Source organism: Esox lucius, chromosome 5, assembly GCF_011004845.1.
Source record: "Esox lucius isolate fEsoLuc1 chromosome 5, fEsoLuc1.pri, whole genome shotgun sequence".
NCBI lineage: Eukaryota > Metazoa > Chordata > Actinopteri > Esociformes > Esocidae > Esox > Esox lucius.
The window spans coordinates 11169485-11185428 of NC_047573.1; the positions used below are offsets into that span (position 1 = coordinate 11169485).

General features: G+C 40.8%; 1 protein-coding gene across 2 annotated transcripts; it reads right to left on the bottom strand.

Annotated features, from left to right (window-relative positions):
- Window positions 1-1899: 1899 nt before the first annotated feature.
- On the bottom strand, window positions 1900-15615 carry ubtd1b (ubiquitin domain containing 1b). Of its 2 annotated transcripts, XM_010865140.4 has the most exons (4): window positions 15512-15615; window positions 14837-14985; window positions 4903-5130; window positions 1900-4730 (listed from the first exon to the last, which is right to left on the bottom strand). In XM_010865140.4, the coding sequence occupies exons 2-4, from the start codon at window positions 14922-14924 to the stop codon at window positions 4348-4350; spliced, it is 699 nt and encodes a 232-aa protein (XP_010863442.1). In that variant the 5' UTR covers window positions 14925-14985; window positions 15512-15615; the 3' UTR covers window positions 1900-4347. The 2 variants fall into 2 exon arrangements, with proteins under 2 accessions (XP_010863442.1, XP_010863435.1); XM_010865133.4 differs by having other exon boundaries at window positions 14837-15615.
- Window positions 15616-15944: the final 329 nt, after the last annotated feature.

The following is a 15944-nucleotide window of genomic DNA, read 5'->3' on the forward strand; positions in this document are numbered from 1 at the left end:
ACCACATTTATATTTTTGCTATTCAAAAGACTTTTGTCATCACTGAATTTTAGTGTATTCGCCTAAGACAAACAACATGTCAGAGGCAAATTCTAAGAAAATAATACTGAAGATTTCCATTTTGTGGTTTTTTTAAGCTTTGCGAAAATATATTTGGCCCAGAAAATCAATGACCGTACAATGACAATTTTGAAGGTCTGTCAGTTATTACAGTTTTCAATGTACAATATGTATTCACATTGTCAAAGAAGTATGTTTTAGCTGTCAGAACATAATTATTTTCAACATCAGATTATCTTTTGTTCAAACGTTCATACAGAACCAAAGTTTAAGCGAATTTGGATGTCCGAAAAATAAGAATGAAAGACTCACTGAGCCTCATCTTTAGGGTAACAGCATGGTCTTCCAGTGTTCATACAGCTGATAGGTGCCTCTGAGCACAATGACTAGAAATACTCCAACCTCTCTATCGAACTGGAATTCGAGCATCCTTCTCCATTTGATTCCAGGTTAAGCCTATCTTCTCATCCTGTTTTGGTGTCACGCCCCTTTGTTTGGTATCACGCCCCCTTGATTTTGGTCCACTCATCTTCTTTAGAATAAATTAATTTAACACTACACAAAAAGAGTGTCATTGAATTGTGAATAAAAGCATGTAGAATTTATATCCACAAGATGGCACTCAAACCTATGACTTGAACTTGTAATGTGTGGGGTAGGTGCAATGTCTTTCACTCAATGTTCTGAACAGTAAAATGAACACCAAAGCAAAAGAACAAAATACATAGGCAAATTTACTTTGGCTGGTTAGGACAGTCTAGTCCACAAGACCACAGAATCAGATACAGGATTGTATGAATAAAGACAGCTTTCCTTTTCCAGTAATTTCTTTTATTTGACAGATAAAAACAAGGTTGAAAATGAGATTAGCTTATAAATGTACACATGTACACTTACTTGTAAAATAAGTTGAAGACAACATTTTCAGAAATCTCTATTATAATGTATATTGTCCTAAATGTCTATACAGATCTTTATACATTTATATCCTCATGGACTTAATCAAAAACACAATAGGCATGTTCTTGATTTAAGCAACAGAGCAAAGGGTCAGGGCCTCCAGACACCCCAAGGAAAACGCTTCATTATAATGCAATGGCTTCTTGGTATCGGAGGTTCAAGAGAAAAGTAAAGCAGTCTACATTGTCCTTTTTTAATCCACAATAACTAAAATAAATATCCATAGCCATATGGCTTTGTACCAGCTATAATCCACAGTGGGATTGAGTCCACTTGAGTACCAGGCCTCACATCGCGGAGGACACTGCCGAAAGTTACAAAATGAACCCCTGACCTCACCCACAAAATGACCCCACATGTGCGTAAACCCACATTCTTACCAAAACAGGGGGAAAAAGTGTTTCATGAATTGTACGCGTCAGTGATCATTCCTACGACGTTACTGACAGGAGGATAATCATCAGAGTCCCCTCCTGCTCCCATGGCCTGGTACAAACCCCAGCAAGAGGCCATTGCCTTGTGAATCAGATTTGTGGTTACAGGCAGTTTAGTGCAGACCCCACATACTGACTGCAGTGAGGTTTCCACATTTGTGCCGTTTCATGTAGGGATAGTACCTCGACAAAAGGCTGACGTATCTCATATGACAAACCACCATCATTTAAGCTAACACGAGCCATATTCAAAGAGCAATGAGGAGACAAAATGAAGCGAGATCCAGCTAACAGAACACTTGCCGCTTTAGGCAGCAGGAGGACAATTTTAAGGGGGTCTATGCCAAAGGTAAATCGTTTAAGCCCAACTGATCTGTAAACATTCAGAGTTCGAAGGGCAACACAGAGATCACAAAAGGTACATTTGTACAGCTGGGACATTCCATTAAGAGGACATTAGAATGCTTTATTGACTGAGAACATTTAAAACTGAGGCAAATGCAATAAGAAACATGGGACTAGATCAAAAAACATGATTGTCCAAAGACAAAGCAATACGAACAGAGCAGGCTTCTACGTAAAGTTCTATGTCTCTAAAAACCTTTACAATAGTCATAGCTAATGCAACCGTATAGACATAATATATGGAGAATCAAGGGGTAGGAGGTCTATTCCTTATTGCACATACAATGTAAGATGAAGGAAAAACATATTCAAGTTTGCATAAATGTTTAATATATTCCCAGCACAGTTATAAACTGTTTAAGCTACACTGATGAAGTTCAAATGACGCCTATTTGGACAAAAACAAATAAAACTAAATCCTGAAAGTCCAACATAACCATGAAGAGAACACAGGGTTACAGGTACAGGTCTTCCCCATCTCCAGCTTTACCATCTGCCAAGGTGTATTATGGGGTTTCTGATGTTCCACATTAAGGCTAGAGGGGAATATAATTTGATTGCAGTCGGAGTGCTTCTTCGTTTGATTCTTCCCTACCCAGTCTGCGGTCAGTAAATGAGAAGCAGCAATTAGTTGGGATGACCACAGCAAAGACAGTCTCAGTCCTCTATCATCCCCCTCACCACTGAAAGGGTCCGACGCAAGCCCTCCCCTGAACAGTCTAGATTAGGAACAGACCTGACCCTATGTACGTGGTTACGGGAAACAACGCCTACCTCTTGCCATCTCCATGGCAGCACGGCCTCATAGGCACACAGGGGCAGAGATACTCAGCTTGACCTGTCCTTTGGGTGAAGCAAGGTGATGATTACGCTGTGTGCTGAATGGACAAAACCCTGGTGAGCCAACTTCACACTGGGCTGGTTGGCTACGGGCACAGGCTTTTCGCCAGGCAGATACAGAGGGATTGAAATGCATCTGACCACCCTGCTAGTTAAGCCTGAGGGCGAAAGATTTGTAGAAGGAAAGAAAATTGCCAAAGCAAAGACAAGAAGGATAAAAGAGTCCTTCAGACACAGTTAAGGGCCCTCAGAGACAGATAGACGAAAGCACTGTTCCTCCTCTATGACTACATTGGTCTACCATATTGACCATTAAACTGTTAGTGTGTTTAGCTCAGGATTGTGATGTAGCACAACTTACAATGGCGTGGCTCTTCAATTACAGCAACTTTAAAGTACATAAAAACGGGGGGAGGGGCAAACAACCACTGTAGGAACAACATGTTGCCAACATCCATTCGAACGCCAGCATTAAATCTTAAATTCAATAACAGATAAAGACAGATGATTGAAAAAGGCAGCAGTATATATAGGATTTTTATAGCTCTATGAAAAGATCAGACCTGAATCTAGAGACAGAAGGCTTTAGCAGTAAAACTAGTGTTTTTCTCCAGGATTCTGTTCCATTTTCTTCCTTAAAGGCACACAAACTAACACGCAAGTATAATTAAGTGTGCAAAAAAGCTCTGTTTGAGATTAACTTCTTAAAAAAAGAAAGAAAAATAGTTTGTATTTGAGTGAAGGTGATGGTGGGTAGGCATCCATGACCGATTATTAGGGTTTTTTCCTCTCAGTCCCTTCCCCTGGTCCTTATGGTCTAAAGGCTTTGCAGAGCAGAGTCCAGGTAGGGAAAAAGATGTGCTTTACAACCAATCCAAATGACTGCGTTTTCTATTGGCACTTGGTTAATGCTAGCAGACCTGGATTCAAATACTATTTCAACCATTACTGTCATGTACATCTGAAAGTATTTAGATTTATTGAGTTACAGAAAATACGTTTAAGTGTTTGGAATTACATTGGGAAAGTATTTGAAAATAATCCAATGCACTGACTCAAATGCAATCATGCATTTAAAATTGAAAAATAACATGGACACTATTCAAATACTTAAATAGTAATACTCCAAAAATAAATTGGTTTAGGGCTGTGTATTTGAAAATACTCAAATACAAAAGTATAAAACAACGAAAATACAGGTGCATTTGAATCCAGGCCGACGGTCACCGACAGATCATGTGCCCGCATCATGCGGTGAACACCTGCAGTGTCTCATCTAAGGGACAGATCTACCATGATTCGCACTGGGAGGGTGGAGGGCTCACCGGACAGTGTGACTCTGAAAGTCGGTGCCGGGAGGGACACAGAGAAGACCCGTCAGAGCGAGTGGCCGGGACCCGCTGGACCCACCTACCAACTGACCGACCAACCCTCTTACAGAGAAGTCGCACACACTGAACAGGAATCACACTCTTTAATAGTGGACAATGAAAACACTGAAAAGCAGCACTTCAGAGTCTCTCCCTTATTGTATTTAAAAAAATAATAATTTCATCTAATGTCTTAAAGAGCAGCGGTAAAGCCATTATCCCAAGTCCCTCCTATGTAGTCGGGTCTCTCCATTGCTCCTCCTCCTCTCACACAAGACCTAGTTAATGGGGGCCTGAGGGTTGACGATGACCTGGATGACAAAGTCCTTCTGGATCTTGGTGTCCTGCAGGCGGGTCTTGTCCGTGAGCAGCTTGCCCGAGAAGAACCAGCGCTGGTGGGCCGTGTCGATGTCCTCCTGAGCCTGCAGCTGCTTCTTCAGCAGCCCGATGGGGTCAGCCATGCTGGCACTGAGGCGCAGGTCCTTGCCTGTGGAGAGTCGCACCTTCAGCTGGAACTCCTTCTTCGGAGCGGCAGTGGGCTCTGGGCTGTCGCTGGGGTCCTCGTCACTGCGCTCTGAGATCAGGTTGACTGGTGGGGCCAGGCAGTAAACAGGTAGCTGGTAGCGGTTCCCCAGCTCATCATAACACTCTGTCAGGGATCCTGGAAAAGACAAGGTTTGGTTGGTTCAACGTGCATGGAAAGTCATATTGGCTCAGGCACAAAGTGAAAAACATCAAAACAGATTGTCAAGGGTAATCACTGTTTAAAAAAAAAAATTATAGATTGTTTTGTGATGGTGATCTGAAACCACAATGACTTCTCAATATGTTACCATGTGGCAGTGTGATGCTGGCTCCGTCCACTATGGCCTGGGCCAGCTCATGGTCATTGCACTCCAGGGCCACAGCGGCTGCCTTCAGGGCATCCCAGATCTCTTTGCGGCCCTCGAATGCCGGGGCTGTGTCCCAGAACTCGTCCCTCTTACTGCGGAGTTGGCCCTCCGTCATGGGATAGTCACTTTTCCACTTGGGCTTGTCCTTCTTCAGGGGCTCATTGCGGGCTGCAGGGCGGGACATAGAGTTAAGAGGTTGACACTCTACTGGAATGCACATCCATTTCTCCATGAGTCACCTATAAGGCTGTGTTGTAAAATAATACAAGCTTCATTGCAGTGCTAAAACTGGCGTATATGCTTCAGTACAGTCTATTGGTAATATAGGCAGCCCACACAGGCCTCTGTAAGAACGGAATCCATCCAAGTTGACGCCAAGCAAGTATCACAATTGTTTTCAACCCCATGGGTGTGGACATATGATATACATGTCAACACTAGGTTACTATCCAGTAATGGAGGAATGGTGTACTTTGCATGTTGCTAGCCATATAATCTTGCACACGATGCGCCTTCTGCAATAGTCTGGCCCAACAGACAACTGTAATTGTCTTTAAAGACATTGGCCTTAAAGACATTATAGTGACGCTCCAAACCAGAAACCTTGCACTGAGAATTCTAACAATTAACGGTCAGGCGCAAGCACTATAAAACCAATACAAAGTAACACCAAAACGTAATTAGAATTTAATTACATTATACAGGCTGGGTGTACCAGACACAGAAAAGAATGTAGCTCTTAATTAAGAACAACCCTACAAATCTACCCAGGTAGCTCATAAACGTTGTGTTTCTGTTGTAGCATTATTCCCTCAGGACTAGCATGCCCAGCTGTAAAATCCCTGGCAGATTACGTACGGGGGCGTATTAAAATGATACCAATCCACGAGGAGACTGCATGGCAGTCTGACATGACACACATTGCAGCATCGGTCAGGTGGCAAAATGAGAACTTATAATAGTTAGCTAGCAGCTACCAACCAAACTTATCAGTAGCTAGTAGCAGATCTAACCGGCGTAATATACTTAACTGTGTATGTGCTGCATTGCTAGCTCAATCGCTTTAAGAGTTGCTGGCTAAATTAATGTAACGTTAGCAAGCTTAGCAAATCATGCCAGCTTTTGTTAAAGTTAAACTGAGTGAAAACACACCACTGGCGCAAAAAAATAAATAAAATAAATAAATAAACTCCTTAATAACTAGATGTGAAAATAAGCTTTGTCGTATCTGAGAATGTTAAAATTCTATTATTTACAGATTTATCGTTGAAAATGTAGTTTCAGCCAGTGTTAAGCAACGGACATAGTGGACCAAGCCCCCACCACGGTGTGACGTCACGTGGAATCCATACTGTATATGGAACGCTCTTTGTGAATGGAATGTTAGCTTTAAGTTTACGCCGATTTCATGAATAACTGTGCCTTCTGTATAGCTCAACGGGTTGGAGCAGTGCTAAGGGCGCTCACGTTTGTTGTGATGCGGAAGGCCGCGAGTTCACGCCCCCCCCACTACCTTGAGCTATATAGAGAGGTATCTTTTGTATTAGCTCAAACTTTTAGGCGTTCACGTGGTACTAAGCAGAGAACCACGAGCTCGTGTCACAAAAAAGTGAAATTGAAGAGAAGGGAGTAGTTGATTTCAATGTAAACTCGTTATACTCCAATGCACTTCCCCAAGGTGGTTTAACATAACATTAATTGCAGACGTGTACTCGTCATTTCTTCTTGAATGTCTGCGAGTAGTACAGTACAAATCGTACACATTTCCCTTTAAATATATTTTCAGGTATTTTTACAGCAAAGATGGCTCAATTCTAGATTTCTAAAGTGATTTAGAATATAAAAAGTATGCCTACTCATAACCAGACGCAAAACAAGTGCATTCGGTAATTACGACAGGTGCACCGCCATCCCGCCTTCGGCATCAAAACCGATTGGCCATTAATGGGTAAACGATCAAGACATACTGATGGCCATACCAGGCTTCATTACTGTTCGTCTAGCAGCAGGATATTATGCCAGCAGAATTAATTTTTCTAATCAAAAGCCATCATTGAAATATACAGTGGGGAGAACAAGTATTTGATAACCTGCAAAATCAGCAGTGTTTCCTACTTACAAAGCATGTAGGAGGTCTGTAATTTTTTATCATAGGTACACTTCAACTGTGAGACACGGAATCTAAAACAAAAATCCAGAAAATCACATTGTATCATTTTTAAATAATTAATTTCCATTTTATTGCATGACATAAGTATTTGATCACCTACCAACCAGTAAGAATTCAGTCTCAAAGAAAACCATTAGTAACCACTAAGCCGTCATGGATTAAAAACCTGCAGCGCACGCAAGGTCCCCCTGCTCAAGCCAGCGCATGTCCAGGCCCTTCTGAAGTTTGCCAAAGACCATCTGGATGATCCAGAGGAGGAATGGGAGATGGTCGTGTGGTCTGATGAGACAAGAATAGAGCTTTTTGGTCTAAACTCCACTCGCTGTGTTTGGAGGAAAAAGGAGGATGAGTACAACCCCAAGAACACCATACCAACCGTGAAGCATGGAGGTGGAAACATCATTCTTTGGGGATGCTTTTCTGCAAAGGGGACAGGAAGACTGCACCGTATTGAGGGGAGGATGGATGGGGCCATGTATCGCGAGATCCTGGCCAACAACCTCCTTCCCTCAGTAAGAACATTGAAGATGGGTCGTGGCTAGGTCTCCCAGCATGACAACGACCCAAAACACACAGCCAGGGCAACTAAGGAGTGGCTCCGTAAGAAGCATCTCAAGGTCCTGGAATGGCCTAGCCAGTCTCCAGACCTGAACCCAATAGAACATCTTTGGAGGGAGCTGAAAGTCTGTACTGCCCAGCGACAGCCCCGAAACCTGAAGGATCTAGAGAAGGTCTGTATGGAGGAGTGGGCCAAAATCCCTGCTGCAGTGTGTGCAAACCTGGTCAAGAACTACAGGAAACATTATCTCTAATTGCAAACAAAGGTTTCTGTACCAAATATTAAGTTCTGCTTTTCTGATGTTTCAAATACTTATGTCATGCAATAAAACGCAAATTACTTAAAAAAATCATGTGATTTTCTGGATTTTTGTTTTAGATTCTGTCACTCACAGTTGAAGAGTACCTATGATTACATACTTCTACATGCTTTGTAAGTGGGGAAAACCTGCAAAATCAGCAGTGTATTAAATATTTGTTCTCCCCACTGTATAAGGCAATATAGTTAGCTTTTTACAGACTAGATTAACTATATTGCCTTATACATTTTAATTAAGGCTTTTATTGTGATAAAGAAAATCAGAGTGCTGCCAGCATAATATCCTGCTGCTAAAATTATGAAACTATGGAAATGATGGGAGAGTAGCGGTTCAAAACCATCTCCTGAGGTTTCACGTCAGCATTTGAAAAGCGTTAGTGTGCCCTTACAGATGTACAGCTGTGTCGTAACCAGAGCGCTTGCAAGGCGCCACAGTCCTTAGAGGGTAATAAAGTCCCCCCCTCCGTCAGACACAGGGCAGCATGGTAAAACAAAACACAGCAAGACCAGTCTTGACTCAGCTCATCTGCATTACATAAACCAGGCATTCCAGTCATACAGTGTGTGGTTTGAAAAGTAACAGCCGGTCAGAATATCCCCTGAGCCATTCACATTCCAGACAGGGTGGAAGTGGGGCAATCACAGTGCGTCACATACAATGCTAATTCCTTTACTCCAGTCAACAAGATATTAACAAATTGTTCAGGTCGGCCAGTCTGGAGGAGTGCTTTAAATTGCCAGTGAAGAAACAAGCACACAAACATGACGCACGCTCCAAGATCCCCTGTCAGGATTTATAATTAGAGCATCTAGTATTGCACGTGTATATCTGAAATATTATCCATGCTTAGCACTGACAACATTGTCCAGAAACCACCATTTAGCATTTGTTAAACCAGTCAGGCAGACCGCCACACAGGGCTACAAATTCTAGTTCAGTTTCCACTGCATGACATGAACACGCGGGCTGGATTAGATGCAGGCAGACAGCGGACAAGCAGCTCTAAAAACACCACGGATAGAAGGGTCCTTGCCACCCAGGACATGACATCCGGCTGAGAAGCTGAGGTTTACGGTCAGTACTGGAATGAGACTTCCTGTCCGAGGTACTAAACAGGCCTGATTCCAGTTATCCACCAAGAAATGGGGGCATTTGAAGGGTCGAGGAATTAGAAAGACTGCTGAGGTAGAAGTTTCTCTGGCTCTCCATTGACAACCAGACTAACCCACAGCAGCGAGGAGGGGCAACAAAGACAGTTGCCAAGTATCTAAAAGGTCACCTTTCATCCAAATAAATTATTTATAGTACAGGCAGCTTATGAGGAGCTTCCTAATCAGGACAAAGTGTAGGATTGGCAGGGAGTACAGTCTTAACATTGGGTCTTCTATCAACCCTCAGGAACTGGATTCAAGTATTTCCCTCACTTGTGGCTCAACATTGTTGACAGGAAACATTAACAGGTCTTAAAGCACTACCTAATATTAGGTAAAGGGAACATGAGCGAACACATTTTATTTATTAAGAAGAAAAGTAATCAGCCTCAGCTTAGAATCAGTAACATGTTGTTGGGGCAAAGACTGCAACCAAACACTTCCTGTAATTGTTGATCATCAGTCTCAAAAGGGGATTAGGTCAGGACATTGTCTAGGCAAGGGGTCAAGCACCCCGTTCCTGGTTAGCTGCAGGGAACCGGCAGGACCCATTTCAACATGTTCTGTCAAACGATGTGTCACACAGTTACAACCAGTTATTCTGATAGTAGGCTCTGAATATTACAATCTGCAAACGATTAAATTATTAAAAGATTAATAACCATTGTTCAGTACACAGAGCTTACTGAAGCTTGTAATTTGTGACAGAGACTTATAAAATGTGTGCGCCAAACAATGCAAGTTCATTGGGCATACAGATAAGATCTATAGGCCAAGAAGCTCTTTTACGGAATGTAGTTACTTGACCCCCACTGGGAAAAAGCACTATCATTTTGAATCACAAAACTGCAGTGGTTGAAGCATGAGTTGAAGCATGAGTTGAAGCATGTTGAGTGGAGGAAGACATCCTGCATTTCGTTCTACTAACATGTCTAACAATAACCAATTCATTCCATTAATCTTTGTAGCATGAAATTAATTATTTGTTTAGAATGTGTTTTTCTTTTCTATGTTGCCTGCAGCAATATGTTTCTATCTCACACAGATTTTGGTTCCAGCTTGTCTCCAGAGCTGCTGAACTGGATGAGTTGTGTGTGTGTATAAAACAGAAAGTAATGAGTTACTCAAATCTTGAGGCAACTGCACATCACTACGACTGAGCTAAGTGACCAGTTCAGTGATTGACTAAATTTAAGAAACCTTGTTTTCGAGGTCGGTTAAATCAAGTCAGCATGCCCAGCAGGTTCCCATGAACAAGGTTTCTGACCCCAGGACAAGGCCAATATTGTGGAATGCAGTTCACTTCTGCCCAGCCTCCTGTAAGAATGTTCTATAATAACAAAAATATTATAATTGTCTATAATTTCTATTATACAGAATCTCAATGTCACAAGGGGGGAAAAAATAAAACATACACAATACTTATACCCTGGGAATGTGTGATTTGGGTGAATGACCCTGGTAAATATTAGGGGGAAAAAACATTGGTAGACCTTCCAGTAATCACATTGCCAAGACTAGGCATCAAGACAAACTAGACTTAAGCAGAACATGATTACAATGTTTTTTTGTTTTTTTTTATAATTAGATTTCACAACAGAATCTAGCAAAACTGTTTGGAACTAAGCAGGCCTATTTGTAGGTATACAGATATAGCACAGAGGCCAGCAAGCATCTCTACGTTCGTGGCCAATGAATGCTGGCAATGCAGTGGAGAAACAAAAGTGACATGACCATTAGCAGGGCGTGCGTCTCATGCAGGGCTTGTTAAATGTCTTGAGGTTTTCAAGGGGACGATTAAGCCATGACAGGGTGTTGCCAGAATCCACTTAACAGACATGACTGCTTCACACGTTTCATAATGTTACGGGACATGAAGAAGCAATCTCAACATACAGCTATTTGTGTTGAACCAACAATTGAGCTGTATAGTATTTTTTTCCACAAAGCTAAGTAGGCCTTTATCTTTTTGAAAACTTACAACAGAGCCAGTTCACTGCTGACCAATTCGGTTTATTCATCTGTTTAGAATAGCGTTTGATCTAAAAAGTAAAATAATATTTTAAATTCCCATCTAAATCTAGTTTGTAACGTCTTGTTTCTTGAGGAAGGTGTCCTCTGGAAGACATTTTACGTGATCTTCAGTGGCTAAGCCATGACAATGCAATTAAGAGCCAATCTGTGTAGGACAGACTGGTGGGCCTGGCTGTTTCTCTTTATCTGCAATGAACACAGTGAACCCAAAACATATCTAGCAAAAAGCTTTATAAGGAATTCATGAGATGTGTTTGGAGTGTCATCTTCAATCGCTTGAACTGACTTAATTTGGCAATGCATGGGGAATACACAATAACTTTATAAAATAAAAAAAGACTGCAATTCACAATAAACTAGATAGTTTGTTTACAATGTCAGAATCACATTTATTAGCTAGGTATATTCAGACATAGAGTTTTACTTGGAGTAAATAATATTCAGTCACCATCCACAAATATCACTTCAGTAATTTCTGAGTAGTGATGAACTGAACATATTTTTGAAACATTGAGTTTGATTGGGTACCCAACAAACTCATTCTCTTCTATGAGGCAAAGGGGGGAAACTTCCCTTCGGCAAAAGACAGTCAACTGAGAGATCCCACGCATTAAACATCCCCCCATGTGTAAAACAACTGAATGTGCCGGGAGAATGGATAGTGCATCGGACTAGTGTCTGGAAGGTCCCTGGTTCAAATTTCCCATAGCCAAGGTGATGGATAGACAATTAACTCTAATTGCTAACATTCCACCCAGGTCAATAAGAATGGGTTCTTAATCAAGTTAACTGAATAAAGTACAGTAAAAAAACCTATGCCATGCAGTTGTGTCCTATGATAAAATACATTTCTTTAAATATGGAGAAATAAAACATGCAAAACATTTCAGCCCATTAGCTATGAAAGGCCTTAAAGGACCTTTAGCAGCACTTCATTTGATAAGCGCTTTATACGATTATAATTATGTTATGCCATGTAGAAAATGTCCGGTAATAATTTTTCTAATCTAGCCCCTGCGTAAACAGAATATCCCTAAAGTAGTAATGTAGGAATCATTTCTATGGAATTCAAATCTACAACAGTAATCTACTGTGAAACAAGTCACCCCTGTAACTGACAACAGTTGTGCCTGACCTGACACTTTTCTACATTCTGGTGCTATAGATAAAGCATGGAGGAACTCACAGATAAAACTCCAACCCTGCCAAACCTATGTGAAAGACCTAAAAAGATATTCTTGAAAAAAGATATCAGTTAACCCCTGTCTTGGTGGCTACACTACTTTGATGGGAAAAAGTTCAGTTGATTCATGGTTTCATATCAACAGACATAACATTCCAAAAATAGGCCTAACCCCACTGCAAGACAATGGACAACAAAACTAGGCCTGTGCTATAATTAAATAAGTACTTTCACCCAAATTAACATTAACCCTACACCAGGAAACTAAACAATACTTCCATCCACAAAGTCAGCAGATTGTCTACAACTTAACACCCTGGGAACATGTGACTTCTCCTTGTTTTCACAGGAAACACTACATGCTGGCCCTGAGATCATATGACTGTTGAGGACATCACTTTGTCTTTTTCTTTTAAACAAAGTCAGTAGTGAGTGCATACATTTTCAGACATGTCTTCCTTCCCTTCTCTTCAGAATTTGACAAATAAACCTTTGAACTCCCTCAAGTCATTGGTGACTCGTAATTCCTCAATGAGCATTATAAACTAGGTCCTCAGATCTAGTGCACTACATGACCAGTGTGCAACTGCCCACTGTGTTGTTCCCATGGTCCTGGGCATATCTGAATGTTCAACAGGTTAGAGGTGCTGACAGGAAGCAGGAAGGTGCCACAGGACCGGTGTTCTTTGGAAGTCCCCCATTGTCTTTCATTATTCACACACTGCGCCCCCGTCACGGACATGGTAACGAACATTCTATAAAGCGCAATAACTTTTGATTATTATAGAACTGGTTCTCCACTCAACAAATAAGTTCCCTCCAAGAAGGAAATTCTACTAGAACATTGTCATATCTGATATTAACTGCGTTGAAGCCAGGATGAGACCTTAGAAGTTGTCTCCCAAAATAAAGTACACTATATATTACATAAAATATACTCTTGTAACACACAGAGTATTCATCTGCTTATTCTGATCTCTATCCATCTATATATATCTATATAATATTTGTACGTTCTATAGTAACAACAATGTAAATCGCATTAATCAATTTTTTGACTGCATACTCAAGTCGGGGAAACTTGGTGACATCATTTTAAAAACAATTAACAAGCTCCATACCTTTGTTTTAAATTATGTAATCTGCTATTACTCCAGTTAAAACAAATTAATTGACTAAATTCTAATCACCCTTGCTGTCATATTTTATACCCATAAACAGAAGGCATGTATTCTTAGCTGATTTTAAATGTTACTGAATTCTTTAAGACTTAAATGCAACAAGAAAAACGTAACCCTATAAACTCACTGACACCGTTTTCATAAGACCTGAATTGAGCTAAGAGGCCTATATCTTAATTACAATGATAAACATTTCCTGTATTGTTTCCTCATAATCATTCTGTAACATGGTGATTTCCTGTATTTTCCCATGTTTCCATATGTTGCTGGTATTGTATTGTTTGTTCATTTATTAATAAAATAAATGCTCAATTAAAAACACAATTCATGAACACAATAAAATATATTGTACATGCATTTTCAGTAATCAATGTTATGACAAATGTGATAAAAGATTTAGCTATTAATTAGTAGCCTTCTTTGAAGTTTGTTTCACGTTTCCAAGCATTAGTAATGCACTTTAGACCAAATGTTCATCAGCTCCCACTGTGGACGTATTGGGATTAGAATACAGCCCAAAAAGGAAGTTCCAAAACATGAAATCCATGAATACCTGGAGTCCATTTGAACCCTGCAGTCTCTGTCCCATCTACAAATGTACATTCTACATTTACATGTATTTACATTCTAAATTTACATTTAGCAAGAAGCTACATTCCAGCAGCAAAACCTGTAACGACATAGAGTATTAGGTGTCACGTCAGCTTTCCCTGGTTAAATTGTGTAGTAGTTGTGTTGGCAGATTAACTTTTTAAACAAGCAGGCGACAACACAAAATTATCCCATATGTAGAGTTTACTCAAACATTTTCCGGGACATACGCACTAGGAGAACGCATTCCAGGCCAACAACACCCACGACTGAACTAGAAATTCGCCCATTTTGTTGAGTAAACGTCACCGATTGAAACCGGTACACACTGCAAACTGCCTAGCCATTTCGCACCAGTTATACTCACCCCCTTTAACGACATTCTTCACAGAATTCCCAGGCACAATGTAATAGTATTGCTTCCTTACTCAGAACTCACATGTCCAGTAAATACTATCGTGACAAGACAACTTGAGTAGTTAACTTTTACGAATGACCAAATGGGGCAACGAGTGCAATGCTGTGGTGCCATAATCAAGGCAAAGCAATTCCTATCGATTTAAGTTTTTCAGTAATGTGAGAGACTGGTATGCTTAGTGCGTTAAAGCGATACACGTACCATACATTAATATTAAATTAACTCAAGACAACCAAGCCACGTAAAAGAACATGAATACTGTACTTACCTCCACGTTTTCGGTGTGCCCTTCCACCGTTCCTTGATGAACCGTGGCCCTGTGTTTCCTCGCGTTCTCTCCCAACACATCCTCCCATGATTATTATCAGTTGGCTAACTATGTTGGGGCCCCCATCATTAGCCAACCGCTAACGTTTGCTAGTTCCAAAACAAATACACACTGTACATCCAAATAGCTAGGTCCGCTGTTCAAAAATAACTAGGTCAAGGTTCTTCTCTTGATAGCAGCATCCATTATATAAACTCAAAATAAATGTACAGGAAAACACGCTGGTCACAACTAGCTAGCAAGCACAGAAGAGTTAGCTTCTACTGCTTTATTTTTGTTTGAGACGATCCAACATTCCAAAGCGCATAGTCGCGTGAGACTATCTAGAAGTCTAAACTAAATAAATACAACCTAACGTAATGCCAATCACAATACCTCATCAATAGTCCTATATAAAATGCAACCTGCTAACTAGATTCGTAACCAAACAAGAAACTTGCTAGCGAGCTCACATTATCTGGTTTGCTAAGTCGCACACTTCCAGTCGTTGTTGCGCGAGACAGCTAACGTTAGCTAACTGGCTAACATATACACACTTCCACGCGCTTGCGACCACGTAATATGGTATTGTTCGGATTTAAAAACCTTATTTTAACGCAAAAGGCAATATCAAACCTCTTTTATCTTTCGCAGACAGTTTTTTTTTTTTTAAATGCCTCTTCTCTTCCTGGAGCAAGTAGCAACAGTAACTTTTTACGCCTGCGCGTGCTCAACCTAAAGGGGTGTCAAATTATTGTGTCACGTCACTTCTTTCGGAAGTGTTTTTATGGAAGCCCATTCCCGCCACCTAAATTGCTTTTTGAGTATCTTCAATCAAATGTATCAAATTTATTTATAAAGCCCTTTTTACAACAGCAGTTGTCACAAAGTGCTTTACAGAGACACCCGGCCTTAAATCCCAAGGAGCAAACAACAGTAGTGTTGAATTTCAGTGGCTAGGAAAAACCCCCTAAGAAGGTCGAATTTTAGGACCCAGGCTCAGAGGGGTGACCAGTCCTCTTCTGGCTGTGCCGGGTGAAATATTAAGAGTCCAATTGGAATAATAAAT